The sequence below is a fragment of the Halichoerus grypus genome, chromosome 14 (genome assembly GCF_964656455.1).
Source record: "Halichoerus grypus chromosome 14, mHalGry1.hap1.1, whole genome shotgun sequence".
Classification (NCBI taxonomy): domain Eukaryota; kingdom Metazoa; phylum Chordata; class Mammalia; order Carnivora; family Phocidae; genus Halichoerus; species Halichoerus grypus.
In genome coordinates, this window is record NC_135725.1 from 64574669 (window position 1) to 64601299 (window position 26631).

The 26631-nt window shown below is 41.2% G+C and overlaps 1 protein-coding gene across 3 annotated transcripts in view; it reads left to right on the plus strand.

The window, feature by feature from the left end:
• PLPPR1 (phospholipid phosphatase related 1) overlaps window positions 1-26631 on the plus strand; it is a 257859-nt gene that overhangs the window by 222498 nt on the left and 8730 nt on the right. For all 3 annotated transcript variants that reach the window (XM_078061527.1, XM_078061529.1, XM_078061528.1), the window contains exons 4-6: window positions 4863-4995; window positions 21436-21686; window positions 25002-25178. In XM_078061527.1, coding sequence (XP_077917653.1) covers window positions 4863-4995; window positions 21436-21686; window positions 25002-25178 — 561 coding nt within the window. The remainder of the gene's footprint in view (window positions 1-4862; window positions 4996-21435; window positions 21687-25001; window positions 25179-26631) is intronic.

Consider the following 26631-nt stretch of genomic DNA (forward strand, 5'->3'; position numbering starts at 1 on the left):
TGAAAAAAAATGAAAAACTGGGGCTCTGAAAGGTTCAATTACTTGCCCAAATTCACACATCAAGAGAGGAGAGAGCTGGGATTTCAACTCTACAGCCCACATTCAAGAAACAGCAATGACTTTGATCTTGCCAAGAACCAGAGCCACTACCAGTGTATGTGTGAACCCAAAACATATATTGCAGGGGTTCTAGATGCCCTCTTTAGTGACAACCACATATAACATGCAATGAATCCCCCTTACAATATGAGATTGTAATACATCTTCCAGTGACTATTTTTTCCTGCAAACTGTTTTTATTTTGAAATCTAAAAACTGTCCCCTAAATATTTTGCATTTATATCACTTATTTATCACTTACCAGATCTCCTGTGAAGCACTATGAAGAACTGAAGTCTAAAAGATAACACACTGAGGGGCGCCTGGATGGCTCAGTTGGTTAAGCATCTGCCTTCAGCTCAGGTCATGATCCCAGGGTCCTGGGATCGAGCCCCATGTTGGGCTCCCTGCTCAGCAGGAAGCCTGCTTCTCCCCCTGCCCATCCCCCCTGCTCATGCTCTGTCTCATTCTCTAGCTCTCGCTTTCTCTCAAATAAATAAATAAAATGTTAAAAAAAAAATAATAAAGTAAAACATACCGAACTGATGCACCACATTCCAGGATTATTTACTTCTTTGCCATTTGGGTTTACATATCTGAAATACAACTTTATCAAGATAGAACAGTTATCCTCGTTACTTAAACTATATTTACTATTATCTAAATGTCTTATGTCACTTGGGGTTGTAGCTAGCATAGCTGGGGGAGAAGAAGTGCACCAATGGAATTCATTTGCAGTTCATTCATTGCCAGATCTAGGGCTTGGCCTTGGTCATTTCTCACCAGAGGGTATTCTCATTTGCTGTGAGTGATATGATGTTTGTTAGCCAGCGATCAGAAAGGCCATGATAAGGCAGCCAGGACCAAACACCTGGAGAGTCCCACATGTCCCAGTTGCTCTCTGAACAGAGGGGTAGATAGAGGCAGAGTGTGTGTGGCAGAGACACAGATGGAGGAACCCAGTCATTGCCAAAACCAGAGTCATAAACCTGCCACCATGTACAAAATGACATTCAATGTGGGCTGGAGGCCTAGCAGGAAAGAAGAGAGACCCCTTCCCTTATCAGGCAGAATTCTCTCTCTCTCCCCAAGCATAATCAGGCCCTAAATGAGACTATAGGACCCAGTAAATGGACAAATAACACCCTAGGTATGGTCAGTAAAATACAGAAAAATGAACATCCATGAAGCCCACTCATTGGAGTCTGAGCACTGGACCAGGAATATTTTCCTACCTTTTAGTTATAAAATGACCCCTTCCTCCCTCTCTTTCTTCCTTCCTTCCTTATGTAAACATTTATTATCACTTAATATATTCCCAGCATTATGTCAGTAACCAGATATATAAGTTAGTATATGTCCTTGCTCTGTTTTTTTTTTCTTTTATGCTTCATACCTTAATTGGAATTTGAATATTGTTGGCTAATGGTAACAATGCTTGTACTGCTTATTACCTTTGACATGAGGGTCTTAGGATTGACTTACAGACATTTTATTTGAGCCCCATACCCTTTTGCATGACAAGCTTGGTTTGGTTTGGTATGACTTGGAGCGATTTTGTTGAGATTTTTATGTGGGTATATGTGTATGCACATGTGTCTCTTTAACAAGAATAGGTTGTGTATAGATTCTCTCACACATTTTCTTGCTTTCTTTGCCCTCATGTGTGAGTAGTGGAAAGCTTCACTAAATGGAGAATTTCTAGAATGTGCACATCTCTTTCCTGTGGAGTAAGAATGTTTTGGGCTTCTGAAATGGCTAAGGCAAGCAATGCTTATTTCTTTTCACATTTATCCTTATGTGGTTATCACCCTCCGTCCCATTTTCCTGATTTACTTTGTAATCATATGTCATTTCATGACATTACATGGTGTATTTATTAGTTTTTCGTGCCCTCCCTACACACACACACATACTAGATATCTGTTCATGACTCTGCCTCTGGCAGAGTGGGTGCTCCCTCTCCAGAATTGTTGAATGCAAAATGAGTGTATGAGTGAATTTAGGTTAGAAGAGATCATTCACTTTGTATTACTTAGCCCTTGGTTTTTATTTAATCTTAAGCAGTACACCAAGAATTGTGTGGTTTCTGGTCCATATTGTCAATTCTCTGTATTGTTCATCTTCAGAGAAATTAAGGTCAGAGGATTCTATCTATAAGTAGGTCCTCTAAAGATTCAATCTTTTATTCATTCAACAAATATTGATTGAGCTTACTATATAGCAGTCCCTCTTCTAAGCACCATACAAGGAATGGCAAAAGTCCTTCCCATAAGGACATCATAGTCAACTGGAGAGGGACATACAAACAATAATTGCAGTTAATTGGGTAGATGTCAGGATAGAGATCTATATACTGTATTGTGGGGCAATGACAAGACAGGGTCCCTCTTTTCCTGAGGGAATCTGGTAAAGGCTTTGGGAAGGGTAGTGACATTTTCACTGGCTCTGGGAGGATACATGAGGGAAATCGTTTTGTGTTCTTTATAATCTACCTCATTAAACCTGTATTCCTAAAGACCTTCATTAATCTGATATGCTTAATTCATTCAGCATTGAATAACTACTTTGTACCTTACACTTGGCTAAGCCCTGGGGGAGTATAACCAAGAATAAGACAGGCAGGACAACATCCCATGACAAAGAACAACAATAATAACATGTAATAGTTTCTGATAAGAAATAGAAAAGAGAAACACAAGGTAAGAAATCCGTGTATAACAAGAATGTCTGAGCTAGTCTGTGGAATCTGAGAAAGCTCCCTCAAGGAAATACTATTTCACATATCCAAGCATGCATGAATTTATCCCCATCTGTTCATTAAGATAAAGAACAGCAATGCAGTTCCATCATGTACAGTCAGGACAAACAAAACCCCTTGGCACCTTATTTTAGCAGAGATAGGTGTTACTAGAAAAGAGGGAGGGCTGAGTTCTTAAAGCTATTCAAATATTTGTCCATGGCAGAGCATCAACTCATTGTTAATGGGACATTAGGCACAAAATATTGCTAAGTCTGAACAACCACACTTAGCACCTGCCAACGTGATACACGCCATTGTGTGCCTGTCGGACCCTGAGTCCTATCTCCTCCCGCCAATGTCCCATCCCATTCTGACTTGCCTCCAGTTCTATTTCCACGACACCATTCTGTCCTATACTTTAACAGCATGTGAGTTTTTCAGTACTTACAACACATTACACTTAACTTGTTTTGTCTTCTATGTTCTCAATATTAAACACAAATTCAACAATTATTTTTATTGAGTCACTACCAAGTAAAAGTCTAAGTCATTAAAATGAAGGCTCTGGAGGCAGGTCTTCTTGGCTCCAGAGCTGGGGTTTGTGCCTTACTAGCTCTGACCTTGGACAAATTATTTCATCCCTCTGTGCCGCAGATGTTATATTTGTGCAGTCAGGGTAACACGTGCACACAGGGTGATGCATAATGGCCACATTCTAGTGCTGCCTCCGCTGCTGTCCGACTATGTGAGGCCAAGTCCCTGAGACCTTCAGTTTCCTTGCTCGTAAAGTGGAAAATACCTGTAAACGATGCCAGTTTTGCAATTCTACAGTTTAATTTCCACACCCATGTGCCATTCATGATGTTGTCCTCTTTATCCATCTAAATAGATATTCCGTAATGACAAGAGGAATGTGAGGAAAGGGAACTCTTACACAGTGATAAAGTTTATCTAACACCGTAAGCGTGTACCTGGCAAAGAAGAACATCTATAAGGTCACGTTCTTCCGGGGAAATGCTGAAGTTGGGATGAGGAAAATAAAGATGGCGTACGATGTGGTGGAAAGTGTGAAATTTGGAACTCAGTTGTCCTGAAGACCAGTGCCAGGGCCTCCACGTGCCAGCTGTATGCTCTGGCGGGTACCGAACTTTCTCTCTTCACCGGTACAACAGGGGTAACAATACCTACACTAGGGACCTTCAGAGCATGAAAAATACTATGATGAAGTACCAGACACCTAGTTATCAATAGATGATGGTAATTAGTAACTTTATTCTTCATTGATGGTTCTCAGTATTCACCTGTGGCAGAATTGGTGACAACTTACCTCCCACCAGTTCCTTCTTTTAAATAGAATACACCGTGCTGAGTGCTAGAAGCATAATCAAGAAACAGAAGGCATGGTCCCTGTCTTCAGGAAGCTTACAGTCTACACAAAGGCATTATGATTTATATGATAATATATACATATTAGTTCAAGATAATGAGAGAGGTGCCAATTATAAAGAAGGGACAGTCAGGCAGTTCACAGTATGAGAAATATAGCTCGGGCCAACATGTTCAAATAAAGATTTATCGGGTAAATAATGTATTGCCATATAATGGAGTAATAATTCATCATGATGTGAGCTTATAATGCCTTGTTAGGCACATGACTGTCCCAGTCATTTCTCATCATTGCAGCTCACACATTCAGTTAAAAGAATTTAGTCCCAGCATAAGTGAGCTTTATCATAGATTCTATTACAATTTATTATTGCAACTCATGTTTTTATATGAACTTAGAATTTAATAGGATTGCCTAAAACCTCGCCGAAATGATCAATTATTGCCATCTCTAATTCTTTTGAAGAATTAAATACAAACTACTATTTAAACCTCTATCTCTGCAGCATGACATCTTTTAAAAGGATCTGGAGCCTCAAAAGTTTGGGTTTTCCTTTTGGTTTTTTAAAGTCCTTGGTCTCTTTTATCAGACCGTTCTCTCCAACTTGACATTTCTTAAACATTCCTTCCCCAGATTTTTATTGGTGAGATATCCATGTATTTCATAAAGTCAACCAGAGAATCTCTGATTGCCCAGGAGAAAACCATTCTGACCGGAGAATGCTGTTACCTGAACCCCTTACTCCGAAGGATCATAAGATTCATAGGTGAGTACAAGAGCATGCTGAACCGAGCCCTCACTTATAGGTACAATCTACTAAACTTACTACAGATGAACAGGCTTGATAGAATAAACTAAGCTATGGAAGCATCAACTTTAAAAAGCAAGGGTTTCTTTAGGGATTTTCCAGGAAGTGCAGACATTGAGCCTGATTGTAGTGCCAAGTCCGGTTTCTCATCCTTGAAGTGAAGCAGGATTTATTCAATTGTCTTACAAATGATTTCAACTTGAATTTTTTTCCCCTATACAATATTTATCTGAGATTCCCTCTGGACATATATTTTAATGTTGACTGAATACTGTCATATACCCTTTAACTGAGTCTGGCGAGGGTGTGGGGGCACAGCAGGGGACACCAATAAAATGAACTTAGAAATAATCAAATTTCCTGACAAAGATTTCCCATCCAGTATAATTTTGTTATGCAGGGAACTCTACACAAAGTATGGGAATGCAATTCATCAGAGTCTGGAAAACAGTGCCTTTCCAAGGTTGGAAAACAAGTAGTTTTATTAGTGTTCATGATAAGAAATAATTAAGGCATGTTCTATATCTGTCCTCCTAGAAGTTTTATAAAAACATCTGAGGTGATGTGGATAATGATTATAGAATGGGAATGAATATGTATATGAGAATAGGTAGGAAATAGATTTTACGGAGTTCCTACACAGTAAATACTCAATAAATAACTGTTACAGTGTTCAAATGAGATCTTACAAATATCTACTGACCAGATGTTCATGGGAGCCAGGATAAAACTCCCAAAGTGTGAACATGGCTGGTATTAAAACAAGCTCAGATACCATTTAAAACGTACAGAATTGACATCTGAGAAAGTGAAGGCCAGAATACAACATCCTCTCGACTCTTGTGGTTATCCTCAGTCCTGTTTTTTCCTGTTGTAGAAAAGGGTTGGATTACATCGAGTCTTAAGCAAATGACCACATTTAAATTGAATATGCAAGAACTTCTGTGATTGGAGTGGGAATGAGGGAAGTGGTAGAGTGGGAAGCCTAAGAAAATCCAATTTAAAAGAAGCAACTCTTGGGCGCCTGGGTGGCTCAGTTGGTTAAGCAACTGCCTTCGGCTCAGGTCATGATCCTGGAGTCCCGGGATCGAGTCCCGCATCGGGCTCCCTGCTCGGCAGGGAGTCTGCTTCTCCCTCTGACCCTCCTCCCTCTCATGCTCTCTGTCTCTCATTCTCTCTCTCTCAAATAAATAAATAAAATCTTAAAAAAAAAAAAATAAAAAAAATAAAAGAAGCAACTCTTAACATTAAAATAGTCTTCAGGGCTGCCTGGGTGGCTCAGTCAGTTGAGCTTCTGCTTAGGTCATGATCTGGGGGTCCTGGGATCCAGGCCCCCCAGGCCCCACCCCGTTGGGCTCCCTACTCAGCACGGAGTCTGCTTCTCCCTCTCCCTCTACTGCTCCCCCCTGCTTGTGCATGCTTGTGAGTGCACTCTCTCTCTCTCCCTCTCTCTCAAATAAATAAAATCTTAAACGAAAAAATAGTCTTCAGCATCTACTGATGGTATCTGCAGAACGACCTGTGGAAGTCTGCAGTGAGCTCACTAGGTAATCCCTGGTCAATATGATGTCACCACTGTCTGTGAGTTCACTCATTCCAAACAGTGGTGCCTTTCAAAGATGTCCAGAGTTTGGTCACTTCCTACCAGAGTGGCTAGGTAACAAACCATCAAGGAGAAAATAAAGGAGAGAAGAAAATCTTTATTATACAGGACAGTGGACTAGACACTTTATGAACATTATTTCATTTAATCCACCCAACACCCTGTAAGGTAGTTTATAATCCTAATTGTACAGATGAAGACCCTGCTATAAAATGGGGTAAAGTCACTTTTCCCAAGGAGTGTGAGAGTGCATATGTCTATACACACATTTACGTAATTTGACTCAGAGAAGATTTTATGATCACTGTCTGATCGTATAATTAGAGCAAGTAATTTAAGCAGAAGGTTATTAGATTACAGTTAACTGGCGATATCTTTAAAAGTCACTGTTGTTCTTTCTTGGCAAAGATAAGGAAAGAATCTGGGGCAGAGTCCAAAGAAGAGAAATTGTAATTGGCATCTATCATGTATGTAGACCTGTCTTTCTGCATCGTCGGGGCAAGACTTGGTTCACTGAGGGATATCAAAACCCCCCCCCCCCCCACTATCCAGGAACGAATCTTGCAGATTGCCTGTGGTAGTACCTGAAATTCCTACTAGAGTCATGCATCGAGCTGAGGTGTGCTTTCAGGAGGATGATTAAAGTAGAAATGTCTCACCCTAGAGGAGCATCAAACTCCCATTTTCATAATCAATGACACATTAGTCCATTGGAGTCTATCATAAGCTAAGAGAGATGGTGCTCACAGGGAAGGGTGGGGAGACTGCAGCAGGTAACACGCAAATCTTGGAGAATGAGAGGAACAGCATCAAGAAGGAAGGGAGTTTGCTGGGTATGGAAGCACTTGCTTCATGCTTTCCCTCTTTTGTTTTATGGCACCAGGATCTGCCCAGTTGCTTAAATCCAGATCCTAGAAGTCACCTTATGCTATCTGAGAACTTGTTAGAAATGTACATTCTTATCCTCGTCCCATACCTACCAAACCTGGAAATGGAGCCTGATGATCTGCGTTTCATGACTGGTCATCCAGGTGATTCTGATGCACGCTGAAGTTTGGGAGCCCCAGGTGTAGGCCAGTGAAATATCTTGCCCTATAAGTGGTCCCCCTACATCTTATCTTGCAATGTGGTTCCAGCACCCCAGGCGCACAAAAATATCTTCCATTGACCATTTTGCAGATCTTTCCAGAGCTAAACTATGATCAAGTCATTTCCCTGCTTAAATTCTTTCAGAGCATCCCTGGTGTTTTAAACGGTGTGATGCTTCTCCCTGGTTCCTGTTCATGTGCTGCTCCTTCTGCCTAGGGTACCCCATTGCCATCCTCCCACCCCTAAGGCTGACGCTCCTACTCATCCTCCAGAACACTGCTTACACATTACCTCTTCACCAACCCAGACAGCTAGCTACCTCCTCTCCCAGCCCGCCACTGAGCCTGCGTCTTTGATAGGAGCTCACCTAGCCCTGTAATTATCTAAGTCCGTTACTCCCATTACTTTGTGATCCTTTGAAGAGCAGGGACTGTATCTTTTCACTTTTTATCAACACCATATTGCAAAATGCCTGGCACATAGTAGGTTTTCAATAATTTTTTTTTGGTAAGTAAAGAACAAAGATTAACTTTGTTAAATCACAGATTTGCCTAAAATTGTTTCCATAAATGCTGGTTCTTAACTATTCATTTGCCTCTTGTTTAATTAACTTTATTACCACTCTTCAGCTTAGTTCTAGGAAATTGAAGTACATACATTAGGCAATTTCTAAGAGGAAGAGAAGTCTGTCCTAACTTCATATAGAAGAGTTGGAGGTGGGGGGAGGGGTCTATGTATCTTAAGAAAGGCAACTTACTTTTTTTGAGTATCTGGATGAATGTTTTTTATAAGAGGAAAAAACATACTACTTAAAGATCCTTTAAATGGGGAGGTTTCCTTTGAAAAAATTAAAGTAAGGCAGTAATCAGATGTATTAGAAATGTTATTGTAAAGAGCTTAACAGTCCTTTTGTCTAGCCTAATAGCCACCAAAAATCTTCAGAAAATGACAACTGTTTTAGCTAACTATTCTAATTAAGTTGAAATTGTATGACTTTCTCTTGCAGTTTATGTAATTATTCTAGAATCCATTATAAAAAGTATTTCCCAACAAATATGATCAGCTTCTCACTGCAAAATGACCAGTGAATTAGCAAAATATTTTTAAACAAAGTAACGCTTTATGCTGTCAAAGGTAAGAAAAAGCTTGGTATTGCTGTCAAAGGTAAGGAAAAGCTTGGTATTCCAATACATTTCTGGCAGGACTGTCTCCATATACCCTTTCTGTGTAGCAGTTTGATGGTGCATTTCAGTAGCCTTAAAAATAACTATCCTTTTTACCCAACTTCAAATAATTTATCCTAAGGAGATGATCATTGATGTCTATTAATTTTTATGGGCTAAAATTATTTTTATAACATAAATTAGAAATATCTAATGACACACTTTTTTCAAAATAATGCTAACTCCATAAGTTGCAACCTCAGAAAATGTTATTTTTAAGAATTTTTAATGAAAGGGGAAATATTCATGATATAATATGAAAAAGTCAAGACACTACGGATCTGTAATTATTTCAGAATAAGAAGGATACAACATCATAGGTGTGTGTGTGTGTGTGTGTGTGTGTGTGTGTGTGTGTATCCCAGCTAAAAAAGATTGAAAGGAAATACACTCACAGTTAACCTTTGTCACTTCTGAGTTGTAGGAGGATGGTTGAATAATTTTTATCTTTCTATTCTATAATTTCCAATTTTTATCATGAATAATTTTAAAATCAGAAAAATAGCTAAACATTATTTTTTTAAAGGGGCCAAGGGGAGGAAAAATAGGGGAAAGGTAGAGGCTATCCAGGTTGGCCAAGTCCTTTAACGTGATCTTCAGTGTAGGAAGCAGAGCTGAGAGTGGCACCTTGGCTCTCAGTCTTCTGTAGTCTGACTGGCGTGGACCTGAACAGTATCCCCTCACCCCCACCCCACAGATCCAAATTAAATGTTCAGTGAAAAAGTGGCAAGAATAGTGAAGTCAGAGGGAAAACATTCAAATGAAGCCATCTCCTCCTGTAGATAAAAACTAACTGCGTTGACCTTGACAGAGAGGATGGAATTGCTCTGGTTCACAGATCCAACAATAAATTGGTTTTCCCAAAGTGGTCATTATAAGAAAGATGCCTGGCCTCCCGGATGTAGGGTCCACCCACTTCTAAACTGTGGTTTAATTTCTCAAGTTGTGTTTCCATGACGTGGGAAGGGAGGAAAAGAATTGACTGAACTAACAAGTTTCACCAACATTTTATAAAAACAAATGCAGTCCAATTAGTAACACGCATCTGGACTTCTCCCTCTCCTCGTTGTTTTCCTCTGCATTCCTTTCCCTTCCTATACCATCTCTTTTGGTGTTGCACTAAACTGAACAACAACAACAACACACAGGTTTAAGTTCTCAAAAGAGATAAACCCTTGCATTCTTTTTTCAGCAACCAAGACAAAATAAGGAAGTCACATTTTCCAAAAAATTCAATGAAGAGAAGTTTAGTTAAATCCTTTACATTAACTAATATACTTGAGGAAATGTAGCCTTGTAAATATCAATTATTAAATAGTAAGTTTTGGGTTTAATATTGAAAAGTAATGAATAAAAAGCATTAGAATTTGATGAGGGTTTTGAGGTTGTTTGCCATATGGAAGGAAAACTAAATTAACTTTCCCTTCCTGAATAAATAATTTCTTTTGAGTTAAAGGAAAAAAATCATCCAAATATGTCAAGATTAGACTGTCTATTAGCAACTAAAATAGCCTGTCACCCAGAGGCTATTTATTATGGGCTTTCCATTTGGGATCACCGAGTTGCTCCATTATTACTTATAATAAAAATTTAATTAAATATCAAGCAAGTCTTATGCCATTAGGTTAGGTCTGAACATTAGGTAGTACTGGACAGAATAGAAAGTACTATGGTAAACAGTTAATTCATGTAACATTAATTAATTGCCATAAATTAAGTGTGATCTAAATGGAGCATGAATATATTAAATGCAGCTTCAAAGGTCACAGTGTTTTATGGTCATAAGAATTGATACCCTGAGACAAGCTTAATGTCAGCCTTCTTGAGAACTAGAAAATCCTTCTCAATTTTGAAAGTCACTTAAATGTACTTTATTGGAGTACATTGGAGTAAAGAGACTTAATTGGATTCAGTAAGTCCATTTCTATGTACATTCAGTATTTATACTTAAATTATAAACTGGAGGACTGATCATATTCATTCAACCTTCAACAAATAATTTGTTGGGCATCTACCATATAGTAAGCACTGATTAAGTTTTTGAGGACAAATTAGTGAACCAAAGAGAGATTTATTTGCCCTCACTGAGTTTATATTCCAGTAGGGGAAGCCAAGCATTAAACAAAATAAATAAGTAAATTATGGTGTTCATTAGAAGATAAGTGCTATGAGGAAAAATAATGTAGAAAAAGGAAATGCGGAGTTTGTAGGGGCAGATATGCAATTTTAAGTGGGGAGGGAGAGGCTGTCCTACAAGGAGAATTGTCTAGAGTTGGCAGTGACTTCCTAGCAGGACAGTGACCATCCCAGGAAACTAGGTGTCCACTGGACCAAGTGAAGAAGTTGAGGTTCCATTTTTTCTAAAAAATAACTTGCAGTGCCCAGGCACCCACCTTTAGTCCTGAGACAAGAGGCTAGACCCTGACAGAGAAATGTCAAAAGCAAGGCAGGGCATGAGCCTATAAGCAGATGGAGATATTTCCAGAACTCAGCGATAGAAACCAGAGTTGAAGCTTTAGGATATGCATCAGGAGGAGAAAGCCAGGATGGATCTTACGGGAAAAATGGAACCTCCGTTTCTGGAAACTCTGTTTCTGGGCTTCATGAGCAGCCAAGCCAACAGACTTTGAGACTGACATGTTTGGTACTTCCTTCTAGGGAGCAAAGATACCCGGGGCTGTGGGGGCCGGGGGCGGGGTGCGTGGCGTGGGGCGTTGCTGGAGCTGGGAGCCTTAAATGACTAAAAGGCACAACCAGACCTCTGTTCGAGTCTCCAGAAGTTATGATGAGCCTGCCTGTGGTTGCTTTGCTCAGTGCACAGAACAAATCTGCTCTCCTTTGAGTGTCATCCTCCATGAATGAGAACATTCCAGACCGGAACAAGACTCCTGATCCAGAACTCTATAGGTTACTCTCATTATCAAGAAGAAAGTTATTTAGCGTGGTGGCTCAGTCACTAAGCGTCTGCCTTCAGCTCAGGTCATGATCCCAGGGTCCTGGGATCGAGTCCCACATCCGGCTCCTTGCTCAGCAGGGAGCCTGCTTCTCCCTCTCCCACTTCCCCTAGCTTGTGTTCCTGTTCTCACTGTGTCTCTCTGTGTCAAATAAATAAATAAAACCTTAAAAAAAAAAAAAAGAAGAAGAAAGTTATTTAGTCATATGAGACTCTAGTGATCCTTCCCTGAGGGCTCTCCCAGCACCAGTGTCTAAAGGCTGGACTCTAATAAAAGGAAGAAATAGCCACTTTCTCAACACTTTGCGGAAGAGCCAATGCAAATTCATGGCACTTCAGTGAACTTCTTTCCTGTAAAGCAGTTTCCCAGCCTCAGTATTACTGAAATGTTGGGCCAAATCGTTTTTTTCCACATAGGGGTAGGGGACTGTCCTGAGTATTGTAGGATGCTCAGTAGCATCTCTCACCTCTATACACCAGATGTCAGTAACACCCCTGTCCCACTAGTGACAATCAAAAATGTCTCCAAACACTGCAAAATGTCCCCTGGGAGCAGGATCTCCCTCAGTTTTAAAGATTTAAGAAAACAAGTATACTTCAGACTTTTGCTTAAAACATTATATCAATATTTTTGCTATGAAGATGTTACACACATCACAAAATTAGGCATAGTGAGATGCAGAAATACTGTCTGAATATTAGAAATAACTCCCAACAATTGATAAAGGGTCACTTATGTGAAAAATAAAATTTACAATATATACAAATATCTAATTGTTACATTGCACACCTGAAACTACGATGTCAGTGATACCTCAATAAAAAAAAAAAAGTAGTGTTTTGGAAACAATTTAAGTTATCACATTAGAACATCATAACCGTGACTAGGAAATGCATCAAGCAGAGACACCAGCTCAGTATCTGTCAGTCACTAACAGGGCTTGATGCTGGTTGGTGGTGGGAATGGAGAGGATTCAGATCACCAGGTTTGCTTTAGGAACTTTTGAACATGATCAGAAAGGGTGGAACTCCAAGGCTGTTGTTTGGAAGCCCTCCAGAATTTGATATGCCCAGTGTTACATTCTTTGGTAGGTAAGGAATCTTAAAATCTTCCCGCTCCACATTTAGTTTGTATCTAGGGCATACTTCCTAGAATTATTTGCATCCACTTTCTCTATTTTATTGTAATATTTCACTGCCTCGGGGTGCCTGGGTGGCTCAGTCAGTTAAGCACGGGACTCTTGATTTCGCGTGGGGCTCTGCACTCAGCACGGAATCTGCTTAAGATTCTCCTCCTCCCTCTGCCCCTCCCCGCACAAAGGCACGCTAGATAGATAGATAGATAAAATCTTTAAAAAGAAAATAATTCCACTGCCTATGGCAAACTTTTAGGATCTTTGTCTCTATGAGCCAGATTTGGATCCACACTGTCTAGGGGAACTGAGAAGCAAATATTTAAAGACCAGGAGTAAGAGAGAAGTCAGACATTTGAGAGAGAAAAACACTGAGGAACTGTCCTCAGAAAGGAGGGCTAAAGAAGACACTCCTGTTGAGATGAAACCATATCATCAAGAAATCATGTCATTTTATGCTTCGGGGAAGTAGAAGTATGTTTGTTCTTTCATTTATAAAAATATTTGGGGGGTTTTCTAGTTGATTACCCATCATCTTTATTAAGTAATTATCCTTTATCTTCACTTATCAGTGAGTGGTTATAATAACAAATATAGGGTATTTTTTAAAACCACCAGCTCATCATATTGTAAAAGCTGCTTTATTAATACAAAGGATGAATAACATATCATAGAGTTGAATATTTGAAGTTGTTAGAATTATAGGGTTCTTGTCTCTTTCCTATGCTTTAAAAATAATTTTATAATCAACTTATTTTAAAACACCTTTACTGGGGACATTTATTTCCCTCAGTTATAAAAATAATAGTAACTAATATCTATATCAAGCTCACAATTCATAAAATGTTCTTACAACTCTTTCTATGATTTGCATAATAACCCTGTGATACAAAGTAACTGAGGTTCAGATTAGTTGATTTAAATAAAATTGTTCTTAGGATTAAAACCATGCCATCAAGACAAGTAGACTGCTGTCAGCCTTTGGTGTTTTCCTGACCTCTGTAGGAAAGAGACCACAAGATCTTGTTTTGTGAACACCTGAAATTAACTGTCCAAGGAACTGATGTATTCAATTGTGTCAGAAACTTGTTTTTGAAGCATAAAATAATATGTGATGATATGTAGATCAGTTTGCACTGATCGTGTTGTATTATACTAGAAAAAAAGTCAGATTTTTGCCAAGGTGATGAAAAAAGTACCTCATTCAATGATGACATATCTCAGGTATTCTATCAGACTCTTGTCAGAAAACTGTTGTCTAAAATACTGAGAAACTCTTGCTCTGTTGTGACAAGTGCAGTACATTTCATCAGGGCATGTTCTAAATCCTTGCCTCTTCTGTGTGTGTGTGTGTGTGTGTGTGACCAAGCAAATAGAACTAAAGTGCTTTTTTTTCATGGCCTGATACCTACCCATATTTTTTTAAGTACATGAAAATATAAGCTTAGAAGATTATGATTAAGAGTATGGATTTAGAGGTACCTGGGTGGCTTGGCCGGTTAAACATCCGACTCCTGGTTTTGGCTCAGGTCGAGATCTCAGGGTCGTGAGATTGAGCCCACCTCTGACTCCACGGTCAGCATGGAGTCTTCTTGAGACTTTCTCTCTCCCTCTGCCCCCTCCCCCGCACACGCTCGCTCTCGCTCTAAAATAAATAAATTAATCTTAAAAAACATATGGATTTAGAACTATACTATTTAGTTTCTAATCCCAGCTCTTCTTGGTCGAGTTAATTGCCTCTCTATGCCTCAATTTGCTCTGTGAAAAGTGGACATACTAACAATGTCTACCCCATAGAGTTGTGGTGGGGACTGAGTGAACTATATTCTAAAGCATGTAGACCAATATCTAGTACACACTAAACACAGCATATTAGCTATCCTTGCTATTATTTTAATTATTTTTACCTAGTATCCATGGCACTCATATTCAAACATCTCATCCATGCAGTACATCCTTGCAAGGAAATGGGACGAACACGGTAACCACAAATAAGTCTCTTCATTAGGAAACCTTCAGTTTGAATAAAGCGTGTTAAAAAGAAGACATTGCACCATCTTTACTTTTCCTAAAGAAATGGTTGTTTCCTGAAAGAATGGTCTTCACAACTGAATTGAGATCAACAGCTGAGTGACTTTCTCAACTGAGATTTTCCACTAAGGATCTTGATGTGGCAAAAGTAAAAGCAAAAAGGAACTCTGTACATTTCTTTCTATCTCGGTATTCCATTTGCAATGGGGATTTGATGAAAGATGAGATTTCAAATTAAAAGTTGGTGATTGAATCAGAAAGTACGTTGAGGAAACTGAACCTATGAGTTCCTTAGGTGTTCCTCTCCCACTGTGGAAAATGGCACTGGTGAACCCATGTACTTGTACTTGCCCATGTGGGATAAGATTTTCATCCATTTTCCCACTAAAACAAAGGCCAGGAACTGATGTGTTCCTTGTTTTTTGAACGTAGTAGGAAAGCGATGACAAAAGATTCACAAAGCTGGTTAAATTTTGAACACGAGAAAATGTTCAAGCATTCTCAATGTCACACAGCACAATAATTCTTCAATCCTCTCTTTCATTGCATCGTTTTGCTCAACACAGACAGAAGAGCAGCCCTCTTTTAGAAATGTTGGATAAGAGGCTGAGAACATGTGTTGAGGGAGGAATAGGATTCCCTCCCCCTCTTCAGAGAGTACTGTTACCAACCTAACCCAGATAACTCATTTTTATGTCTTTTTCAATATCCTTTTCTTTTGAAAGTTCTAGATGTTAGTTTTCCACATGAAAATAGGTTAGAGTCATGATTCCATGTACCCCTGTGTTAATATTTAAACTGACAACCACTGCAAGTTCTCAGGATTCAGAAATGAGGACGTTTATCTCAAAGATATTTCTAGGTATAAAACTGTACCCAAGCTGATCGTGATTTCCAGATTCCTTATGCTTCGCAGATCTCCCCGGTAGGAAATCTATCATGTTGTGTATAGCAGAGATCTCCATATTCCAATTTAAGGTTCTTTTTTCATTCTTGCTGCATTGAAAATGGAGAATCCTTTAATTTCCAAATGATGACTTACAAGTTTCCTGACTCATGAGACACTTATTAAGTTCCAGTTTTCAATTATCCTTTTTATTCGCTAAGTGCCTAGCACTATGCTGGATTTTGTGTGGATGTCAACCCTGTGTTCAATAGAATCAGGGATGTGAGACACCAACACGAGCTAGAAAATCTGGACAAGTTCCTATGCTTTTTTATCCTCTTCTCCTATTCTTACTCTGAAGTTTCTTTAGCAGTCTGTTAATTAACTCACCAATAAGTATTAAATGTTTACTATGTGCCACATTTGATACTAGGTACTTAGGATACAACATTAATATAGGCGTGTTCAGTGCTCCTAGAGAGCTTATATATTCTACAATTCCAATGGGAATGATGGACATCACTAGATAATCACACAAATGTAAAATTCTCACTGGGACAAAGGGTACGAAAAAGTAAAATAGTATCATACTAGTCTAAAATAGGAATATTTTTTCCAAGACCCCATGTGATATGTGATTGTTTCTTTCACCCTCTTCACTCTTTCTTAAGTGAGGCAAGACCATCCACAGTATTCATGAGCAGATAGAAGTGTGGCTTGCTCTCGGCCACACTTGAAAGCAGGTTGGTGTGCAGAGCACGAGTCCGGTCCCCAGTTAGCAGGCTTTCTGCCGGAGCTCCTCAGCTCCAGTGAACTGGCATCTCCTTGAACCCCCACCGCTGTGTGGATGAAGAGCACAGACAATTACAGGGCCCCTCAGGCACTCATCTCTAGAGCGTGTGGGTCTGTTCCCAGAAGGGGCCTCTGTCTGTGCCTTTGCCACCTCCCACCTAGTTGTTGCCCAGAAGTGTGTCTCTGAATACATTTAGAAGAATGAAGAAGGAGAGGAGACAGTTCCAGGCAAATTCAAACAGAACTCATCCAGTAGAGTGACCACAGCCCTATTTTCTGAGCAATCTCAATCCCGAATCTCTGAATCAGGGGCCAGATTGCAGGAGAGAAAGGAAATCTCTTCCTAGGTTTTCTCCCCTGATCTCTGTCTTCTAAGGAGAAGTTTGAGTTTTTCCTGAAGTAAAAGTCCGTGTGTGTGTTTGTGTGTGTGTGTGTGTGTGTGTGTGTGTGTGTGTGTATGAGAGAGAGAGAGAGAGAAAACCCACTCCATGGCACTTGCTGATAATGGAACCCCTTCCTGATTCTCCTTTTGGGTTGGCATTAGGAGTTTCCATCTTTTTTCACAGGTATCATGTATACTTTAGTAGACGATTGAGAGATGTTCTACCAGGGGCAATTAAGCAAGGTGCCATTTTAAACTGGAAATTACACATTTATAATTTAATATAGAATAGTTGGCCTTCAATTTAGAGGTTCCCCCTAAGATCACAGGATCTTTGTAGCTAAAAGGAATTTAGTCCTTCCCTCACCCCACCGATGCCTCTTCACCCCATTACCACCCTACTATCTGGGGCTAGGCTTCCTAATGAAGGTCACCTGTGTGAAAATCAGTAGCATCCTCCTTGGCACCAGGCAGTCTGGTTATGTACTTTGACCAGTTTTTTGTCTGGAAGACCTAAAGGTATCCTGCTATGAGTCCTAGTATCTTTTTCTTGCATGCTAATTATCTGTGGCTTTGCTACTTCTCCTTATGCACATTTCCTGGTCATGTCACTGCTCCTGCTACATTCACAGTTGAGTAATAGGGTAGAATCCTGCACTGATTCCATAGCAGAGACCAGATCCCAGAGTTTTAACCTCCATGTCCTAAATTGCTAGCAATCAAAGACCCTAACTTGTCCCGAGAGAGACTGAGATCAGATGGATCCACAGGGAATCCTGAAGGAAAAAAATAAGGACTTCTTAATACCTTTGTCTTCCTCTTTCTTCATCCTTTATCTTTCTTCATGCCTGACAGGTGTCCTGTTTAGGCCACAAAGAAGATGCATGCTCAGGTTTCCTTAGCTGATCTGTGTCATCCTGACAAGGACCACAGACATCATCATTAATCTCTTTGTCCTAATTCCAGGCCCTTCTAGCCTCCTGTCCTCTCAGCATTCTAATGCCCATCATCCCTTAGGGATGGGGCAGTTTACAACCGCTTACCCCATACCACACCAGAATGTCTGAGCCTTGTAAGGTGGACTTTAGGCTCAACCAATTTGCCCCCCCCTGCCGTTGCTAATAGAGGCACCCTATTCTGATACCATGCTCGATGTGAAGCTTCTCCAAAAGGTTTACAGGGCTGAGCTATACCCTGAGATGGGATGGGATGTACTTCAACTAGATTTCCAAAAATCATTCAATCATCATATTGCCCTGTCCCTGGGTTTGACAGCCAATGTGAGGCAGAGAGTATGGGAATGCCTTTTCACTCCCTCAGCCAGGGTTCTGGCTTCTCCTTGTGTGTCCTCCCCAGCCACATCCTCCCCTGTGTTAGGATTGATTTTAGAAACTCAGTGGTCACATCCTCCAGACCATGGCTCTTAGTCTTCCCATCCAAGCCTTTTTAGAATTCCAAACAAATGAACAATATCGACAGGTGTCTCAAGCACATCGCTCTGGCAAAGCAGAAGCATTTTACTTTTAGACTGTTGTGTTGGCTGTAAATCCATTCATAAATGTGATCAGCTCCCCTGAAGCAAGGAGGACTGTTGGGAGCAGATTCATAAGATAAATAGAACCCACTGGGGGGTGGGGGTGGGGAGAGGGTTATAGGAATGAAAAATGTATCTGTTAAAATTTCAAAAATATGACCTCACTGAAAGAATTTTTGACACCAAGGTAGATTCTATAGACATTTTTAAAACCTCTCCTGCAAATCATACGTTGCAAGAGACCATAAATGGTGTTTCACCTGACCCTAAGGACAAAAGTAGCTATTGTGAGCTTCTGAGGCTGGGAAAAGACACACAAGGAGCTCAGGGTTCAGAGCAATGGCTGGAGTGTCTTACAAAAGCCCTGCAGGATCTGACTTTCTCTGTGAATCACTGCTGTGGGGTCCACCGCCCTTTGTTGGCACGGCCTATGTCAGGCAGGTAGATTCCCTGTGCTGCCACAGTGCCCTTCTGAAGCTAGATCAAATGCACCAGAATGAAAGGTTTGGAAAGCAGACGCTTGTTAGGGCATCAGGAAAAGCAGAGATGATCCTAAGGAGGCAGAGAAGAAGAGGGGAAAGCCACTTTCTGCACAAATATCCCGAAACAATAAAGAGCAGGGCTGCCCACAGCAGCATCACCACGACCGTGGGGCTGGCACCTCAGACCCGGATCGGAGGAGCCTGGAAATCCCGTCTCAGAAAGTTCAAACCCACCCTAATTGGAAGCACTTCTGACAAATAAAATGCCAGAGGAGAGTGCTGCCACTTTTCTTTTTTCAAATCATAAATTACCCTAGTTTCCTGGAAAAGTATGCCCAGACAGACTTATTGCCCCCTTGAAAAAGCCAGAGAGACCTGGTCTTTAAGACTCTTGCTTGAAGGTGTAAAAAAATGTCTAACCATTCAGACTTCCAGAATCTGGGGGTGAAAATTGCCATGAATGATCAATGATTGCCTACTCTCAGAGGTCAGACCCTCTGGGAGTGAGCTGGCTGAAGCTATTAAAAGAGCCAGTTCTCATTGTGATAAAGCACATCCTGGCAAAGCCACAAAAAAAGAAAATTACAGCAATCAATACAGATCAAAATGAAAACTGGATGAAGGTTTCAGCCAAACTTGTCTTCACTTCTATAATGCTATAATGGATTAACTTTTGGGTGCTGATATCAGCACAATTTGCAGATCGAGGACATTGAATATGGGAGTCCAAGTGGGGTAGAAATTTAATTGAAACTACAGCAAATCCTTGACTAGGGTTAATACTGCCTCTCGCGCTTGCCAACTTCTCCCACAATTGAGCTGCGTTTCCGAAGTGTCTGTCCCTTCCAACAACTTGTACGTACCTCGGCTCTGCAGCCTCGCTTGATATATTTAACAGACGATATTCCACTGATAATCTATAGCTGTACTGTATAGGCTTTGAAAGAGTTCACAGTGAGGCTTCCTATAAGGAATTCTGCTTTACCATGTTCAATCTTACCGGGACTGATCCCATGGAATTTGCCAGAGAACAGATAAAATCCAGGAAAGTTAGCCTACCCACAGGATTCTCAGCCAAACAGCAAAGTCGGCGTGGCAGGAAGAATAAATGCTTCCTCTCCCAAAATGTCTGTATCCTGATCCCGGAAACTGTGGATTTGATACCTTATATGACAAGAGGGAATTTACAGGTGTGATTAAATTCAGGATCTTGAGATGAGGAGAGTATCCTGAGTTAGTCAGGTGGACCCAATGTAATCAAAAAGTCCTTATAAGAGGGAGGCAGGAGAATCTGAGTCAAAGAAGGAAATGTGACAATAGAAGCAGATGTCGAAATGATATGATTGCTAGAAGGGGGTCACAAGACAAGGAATGAAGGCAGCTTAGACGCTAGAAAAGGCCAAGTACGAACGCTACCCTCGAGCTTCCAGAAGAAACACAGCCCTGCCAGCATTTTGATTTTACCCCCGTGAAACCTAGTTTGGACTTCAAATCTCTAGAGGTAGAAGAGGGTACACTTGTGTTGTTTTAAGCCGCTCAGTGTGTGGAACCTTGTTATAGCCACAGTCAGCAACGCGTGTCTTTAACACTCGTCCCTTCTCCTCATTTTCTCTGCCCAACATCAAATGAAACATCCAATTCACTCAAGGTTTCTGGAATGACCTTTTTTCTCTCTTTTAGGAATAACTCCCTCACAACCCCATTCACCCTCAGCTGCCAGGATGTCATAGCTACCCCTCGGAGTACTTGCATTTCCAAACAGGACTGGGGAGAATATATTTTCTATCCAGGAAAAAAAGTAACTGCTGTTGAGTAGCTACTGAAGCCAGGCCCCGTAGTGGGTATTTTGGACCTATTCTATGTCATCTTTCCAACCTTGTGAGGTATCACTCCCCGCCAACCATGTTGTGACTGGGGGTCCCAAGGTTCAGAGAAGGCAAATCGCTTATACATGGTGAATGAGTCAGCAACGCTGGGGCTCAATGGAGCCCAAAACCGTAGGACTCCAAAATTCTAGCTCTGTCCATTAGAACATACTGCTTCTGCCTTACTTACACAAAACAGTAAAATGCAAACAGCAGAACGTCTGCATCAGTTTGGAGGAAATAATGGTTGGGGAAGTGGTTGGGGAAGCAGGCACCAGTCCCTGCAAAGATGAAAGTGAGGGCACCATCTGACTCTGGTGAAGACCTCTTTGGCAGGTTGTTGTGGACTCTCACCGCTACGTCTTCTCTTGGGGACAAAACTGTACCGACGTCACCATTCCTGATCGTTTCCACTCTCCTTGTAGGGGTATTTGCCTTCGGACTTTTTGCTACTGACATTTTTGTAAACGCCGGGCAGGTGGTCACGGGGCACCTAACGCCATACTTCCTGACGGTGTGCAAGCCCAACTACACCAGTACAGACTGCCGGGCACACCACCAGTTCATCAACAATGGGAACATTTGTACTGGGGACATGGAAGTGATAGAAAAGGCTCGGAGATCCTTTCCCTCCAAACACGCTGCTCTGAGCATTTACTCCGCCTTATATGCCACGGTGAGTATTCCAGTCCCGCTGTCACTCCCAAGACGAGCGTTTGGCTGGGATGTGAGTCTCTCTGCCCTCCTCACCTTCATTCTCTCATCGCTGTCACTTAGAGTGTTACAGGAAACATGTGACAGCATGTTTCTCCTGTACAGCATCACGCTGTTGCCCCCACACCCCCCTACCCAACATCCCAGGGTAATATGCTGACCTGTCAGAGGCTATTAATTTGGCAATGTCAATAATCTCTTAGTCAAATCTTCCCATTTTACAGAGGCAGAAACTGAGGCCCAGAGAATAGCTGAGAGCCCCCAGTTGGAGCTGGGACCCAGGCTCCTGGCACCAAGTCTGGGATTCTCCCACTGCCCACAACAACACTCCTTGCCAAAGTTTTCATTGGTTCCGGAACAGCACATATTTCTCACACCTGCCTACAAATTTGCAGGTGTGGGCCTTCATGCACATGGTTGCCTGGGTAGTGCAGCAGGACCGGGACAAAAACACAGCTTTCCTCTGCTCCCCCCGACACTCCTCCTCTTCATTTAACCAGAATGGATGGATGATCCTTCGTGACCCACAACACCCAAAAGTTCACTTCTCACTGCTCCCCAAATCATACGGGCTTTGACTGCCCCCACTAGGGTGTAATGTTCTCTTTATACATTTTGCTTTCATTACAGAAAAAAACCTGAAGTGTGTCCCACATCTTTAAAATACAAGAAGAAACAATGGTGTCCCTTTTATTTTCCTACTCTTTAATTGCATCCATTCTGGAAATGACTTCATCTCCCCTTTCTCTGGCCTATGCTTCCTTAGAACCAGGAGTATAGAAGTATAGAAAGGATCAGCTCAAAGGCTGGATATCCTATGCCTTAACCTGTGGAACAGCAACTATTGGTCAAAAACACACCTTTTCCTTACTTGAACTTATGTTCCAGGTATGACTAGTCTAGTGATTCTCAATGAAAGGGAGGGGAAGGAGAAGGCAGAGGAAAGACCCCTTTAAGATAATCCATTCTTCCCAGAGGTTCTGAGCAAGACTCACCCCACTCCCCAGGGGAGCGGGTTCCCACCGTCTCCAGTGAGAGTAACTGTGCTCTCTGCTGAGAGTCTGCCTGTGATCGGAGCATGTCCCTGACGTCACCCGGATGCACATATTCGGGATGGAGAGAAGGTGACTGACTACAGGTCTGGTCTATTCAGTTCAGTTTAAAATAAATTGCTGAATATTCTCTTTAAAACAATGGTTCCTATGTGCCAAGTTCACAGGATCACATCTGTAGGATGAATTTGTCAGCCACCAATTACCCAAAATTAGCTTTCCTAGTTATTCCTTTTAGGTCTACTTTTTAATGAATATGTGTAAAAATGATTTCAGCTGCCCCCCACTGAGGAAACATGTATGTAGATAATAGAGAAGCTCAACTTACAAAACAGATCCATTGTAGCTTGGTAAGCCTTCTTTGCTTTATGATAGATAGATAGATGATAGATAGATAGATGATAGATAGATAGATGATAGATCGATCGATCAGCAGGCCACATAGTTTTTAAACAAAGAAAGTCCTCTCAGGCATTCGGCATATTCTTCAACTTTTCAAAATATCCATTTGTTCTAAATTATCTAGAACCAAATTTTATATGAAGCAATGTACTCTTGAACCCTTTTCTGTATATCGATCAAATTCAAGTCATTGCCGCGTGACATTGTATAACACAATTATGAAAATAAATCTGTTACTCATAATAATCGATTGTCTCATCAAATGAGATATAAATTTCTTTTGAGTAAAAAGAAGTCTGCTCACTCAGAATAGATGCTGCTGTAGCACTTATTTTCAAGGATTCAGATATAATCCAATTCAAATCATGCCCCACAGACAGACTATAATCAGATAAACCCTGATACAAGATTCCAATTGTGTGAACTCTTTCTGAGCCCCTATTATGTGTGAAGTGCTTTCAGAAACTACTCAACAAGGATCTCCTAAGTGCTAGTTAATACTGTGAAGAATACTAAGCATTAGCCCATGCTCTTAATAGATTGTAATCTTATAGGAAGGAATTATAAAGAGTATACCTAAAAAACACAAAAACATAAAATACTCAAGTTACACATATCTAGTATAGATGTTAAGTGACATTTCCTATACGGCGTCGGAATGGTGTCATGATGTGCTTTCATTTGTGTAACCGATCTAACCAGTTCTCCTCAGGGCATCTATCACACATAATAGAGAATCCCGTCTGCCTGTATTCACACCACCGTTGTGAATTGTGAACTTAGGAAATTAAGTTTCCGTGGTCATATTGTAAAATGCATCTATTTCAACTGGTCCGTGCTCTGGCAATACAAACACACTATACACTATGAGTATTAGCATCCTATTTCAGAGTTGCAGACTCACTTGTCAAATTTTTAAAGAAATTATGGAACGGATCAGCAATGCCCTCTAGTGGTTTCTCGTAACCATTGCCAAAGGTGATAACGACTTCTTTGAAAGAGGCGCTAGGCCCTGAGACACACATTTAATAACAGAGCCTCTGAAACTTTAAGAGTCTTGCCCAACTCCCCACAATGGACAAGAACAGCCTACATCTCAGGTGTCATGAATTGCATCATCCTTTCCTCAGGTCAGGTCTTCCCAACCTTTCAGATGTCATGGGACCCATAGAAAGGCTCAATATTTTAAAACACGCTAGAGTAAATGCATGGAGAGAGCCCACCACAGCTGTTCCAAGGAATGTTAGAATCCGTTTCCCAGCGCAGCTAAAACCTGCTTGTGTGACACACTCACTTGGAAGTTCTACTTCAGTCAATCAACTAACCAGTCAATGCTTTTGTATTTGTGGCCTGCAAGTGCGAAGAATCAGCTAGAACTCTGGGGGACACCAAAAGTGAAATGTATAGCCACTCACCTACCTGGTCTTCTCTTCCATAAAATTCATTCTCACAGAAGGTTTATTTGGTCTCTGAGATTCGATATGGGTTTCCTAATACCCCCAAATGATTCTTGAATTTGTTGCATGAAAACTGCATGCTCTAAAGCTGATCTTTATGCTGCAGCCATTCTCTGCACCGCTGTTTCTGTTTACGGGTCCCCTGGAATACAGAACAACATGACTCGTCTGTGGCTCTTGGGGTTCTTGCTGCACTACTTTCCTACCCAAATTCTTCCCTAAGTGACTTAGTGGAATTGTTCAAGCAGTCAGTGTGGCCCCTCTGGCGCGGCCCCCTGTTTGCCCGTGCTGGTGCATGAGTGTGCACCTATAGGTGCCACCTACAGGCAGGCTGCCTCTCGCTCACTGGTGTCCATCCTGTTCCAGATGTACATCACAAGCACAATCAAGACAAAGAGCAGTCGGCTGGCTAAACCCGTGCTGTGCCTGGGAACCCTCTGCACTGCCTTCCTGACAGGCCTCAATCGGGTCTCTGAGTACCGGAACCACTGCTCCGACGTGATTGCGGGCTTCATCCTGGGTACTGCTGTAGCCCTGTTTCTGGTGGGTCAGCTTCCCTCTTTCTGGTGTCTTCCCCTCTCGCACCCTCTGAAAGCCTGGCCGGGTTCACGAGTCAGGTCAGCCAGACCACAGTGTAAGTCCATGCTCCTCCTGCCCCAGCCTTGTAGGTGGCCATTTTTTCCCCAAGGATTATGCATCCTTTTGCCACAAAAAGGACTTCTTTTTTTTTTTTGTAGCTTTGAAATGCTCTTTAATTTGCGAAGATATATTTAATTTTTATTATTATTATTTTATTAGCATATAATGTGTTATTTGTTTCAGGGGTACAGGTCTGTGATTCATCAGTCTTACACAATTCACAGCACTCACCATAGCACATACCTTCCCCAGTGTCCATCACCCAGCCACCCCATCCCTCCCACCCTCCCAAACCATAAAAGACTCTTAATCTCAGGAAACAAACTGAGGGTTGCTGGAGGGGAGGGCAAAAAGGACTTCTAAAGTACCTTTTCTTTCGGGAATCTGATTGCATATTCCCCACGGGGGTCAGGAAGAGGAGGGCCTGGGGCAGATGGCTTGCCCCACTTCCTTCAACACTGGGCTAAGGAGTGAGGCCTGGCTGACATAATTCCGCGTACCCTCAGAGCAGTGTTCTTTAAATATTTGTGCAGAAGGTATTGAGAGAAGCTAAGTGTTGCTTGAGGGAAGAACAGAAAACAAAGACTGTGGATGGAAGCAAGACAGCCCCTTCTCAGACATCCGCAGAGATTCAGCTCTCGTCCACACCTGTACATCCCACTCAGCAGTACGAAACCCCTCCTCCAGCCGCACCCAGACTTTCTAGAAGGCTTCTGTTACCATCTAAACATGGCTCTTGGGCGTCTTATTTCCACTCCAGATAGCTTCTCAACCACATATAATAATCTTTCTGGAGAAAAGTTTTAGTTAATATAGTTTTCTCCATATCTGATGATTTTAGTTCTTCAAAAAGCTGGTGGCCTTGCCACCTGCTCAACTAGGAAATCTTTTCATCTGAGTTGGATTGGAAGTGAAGACGCTAATTTTTATTTATTTTTTGTCTTTTTATAGTTTTACTGAAGTATGCTAGGCAGATCATAAATGGCACATGAAGTGTACAATTGGATCAATTTTGACATACAGATACATCTTTCTCTCTCTTCCTTCCCCTCATTCCCAAGCAACCACTGATCTTTCCATCACTCCATCACTCTGTATGAGTTTGTCTTTTCTAGGATTTCGTATGAATGGAATCATAGAGTCTATATTCCCTTTTTTTTTTTTTTTTTAAGATTTAGCCTACTCTGGTCCAAAGCCCCCATTAAGATTGGCATCACACTTAGATGGATTTCATGGTCCCATGACCTAATTCTCCCTTGTGCAATCCTTCCTCCTTGCCCTTCCCAACGTACAAAATACACATATGCCTCTCCCAACCTCTAACTCTGAGTTTTCCAACTTTTTTACCTGCTGAGAT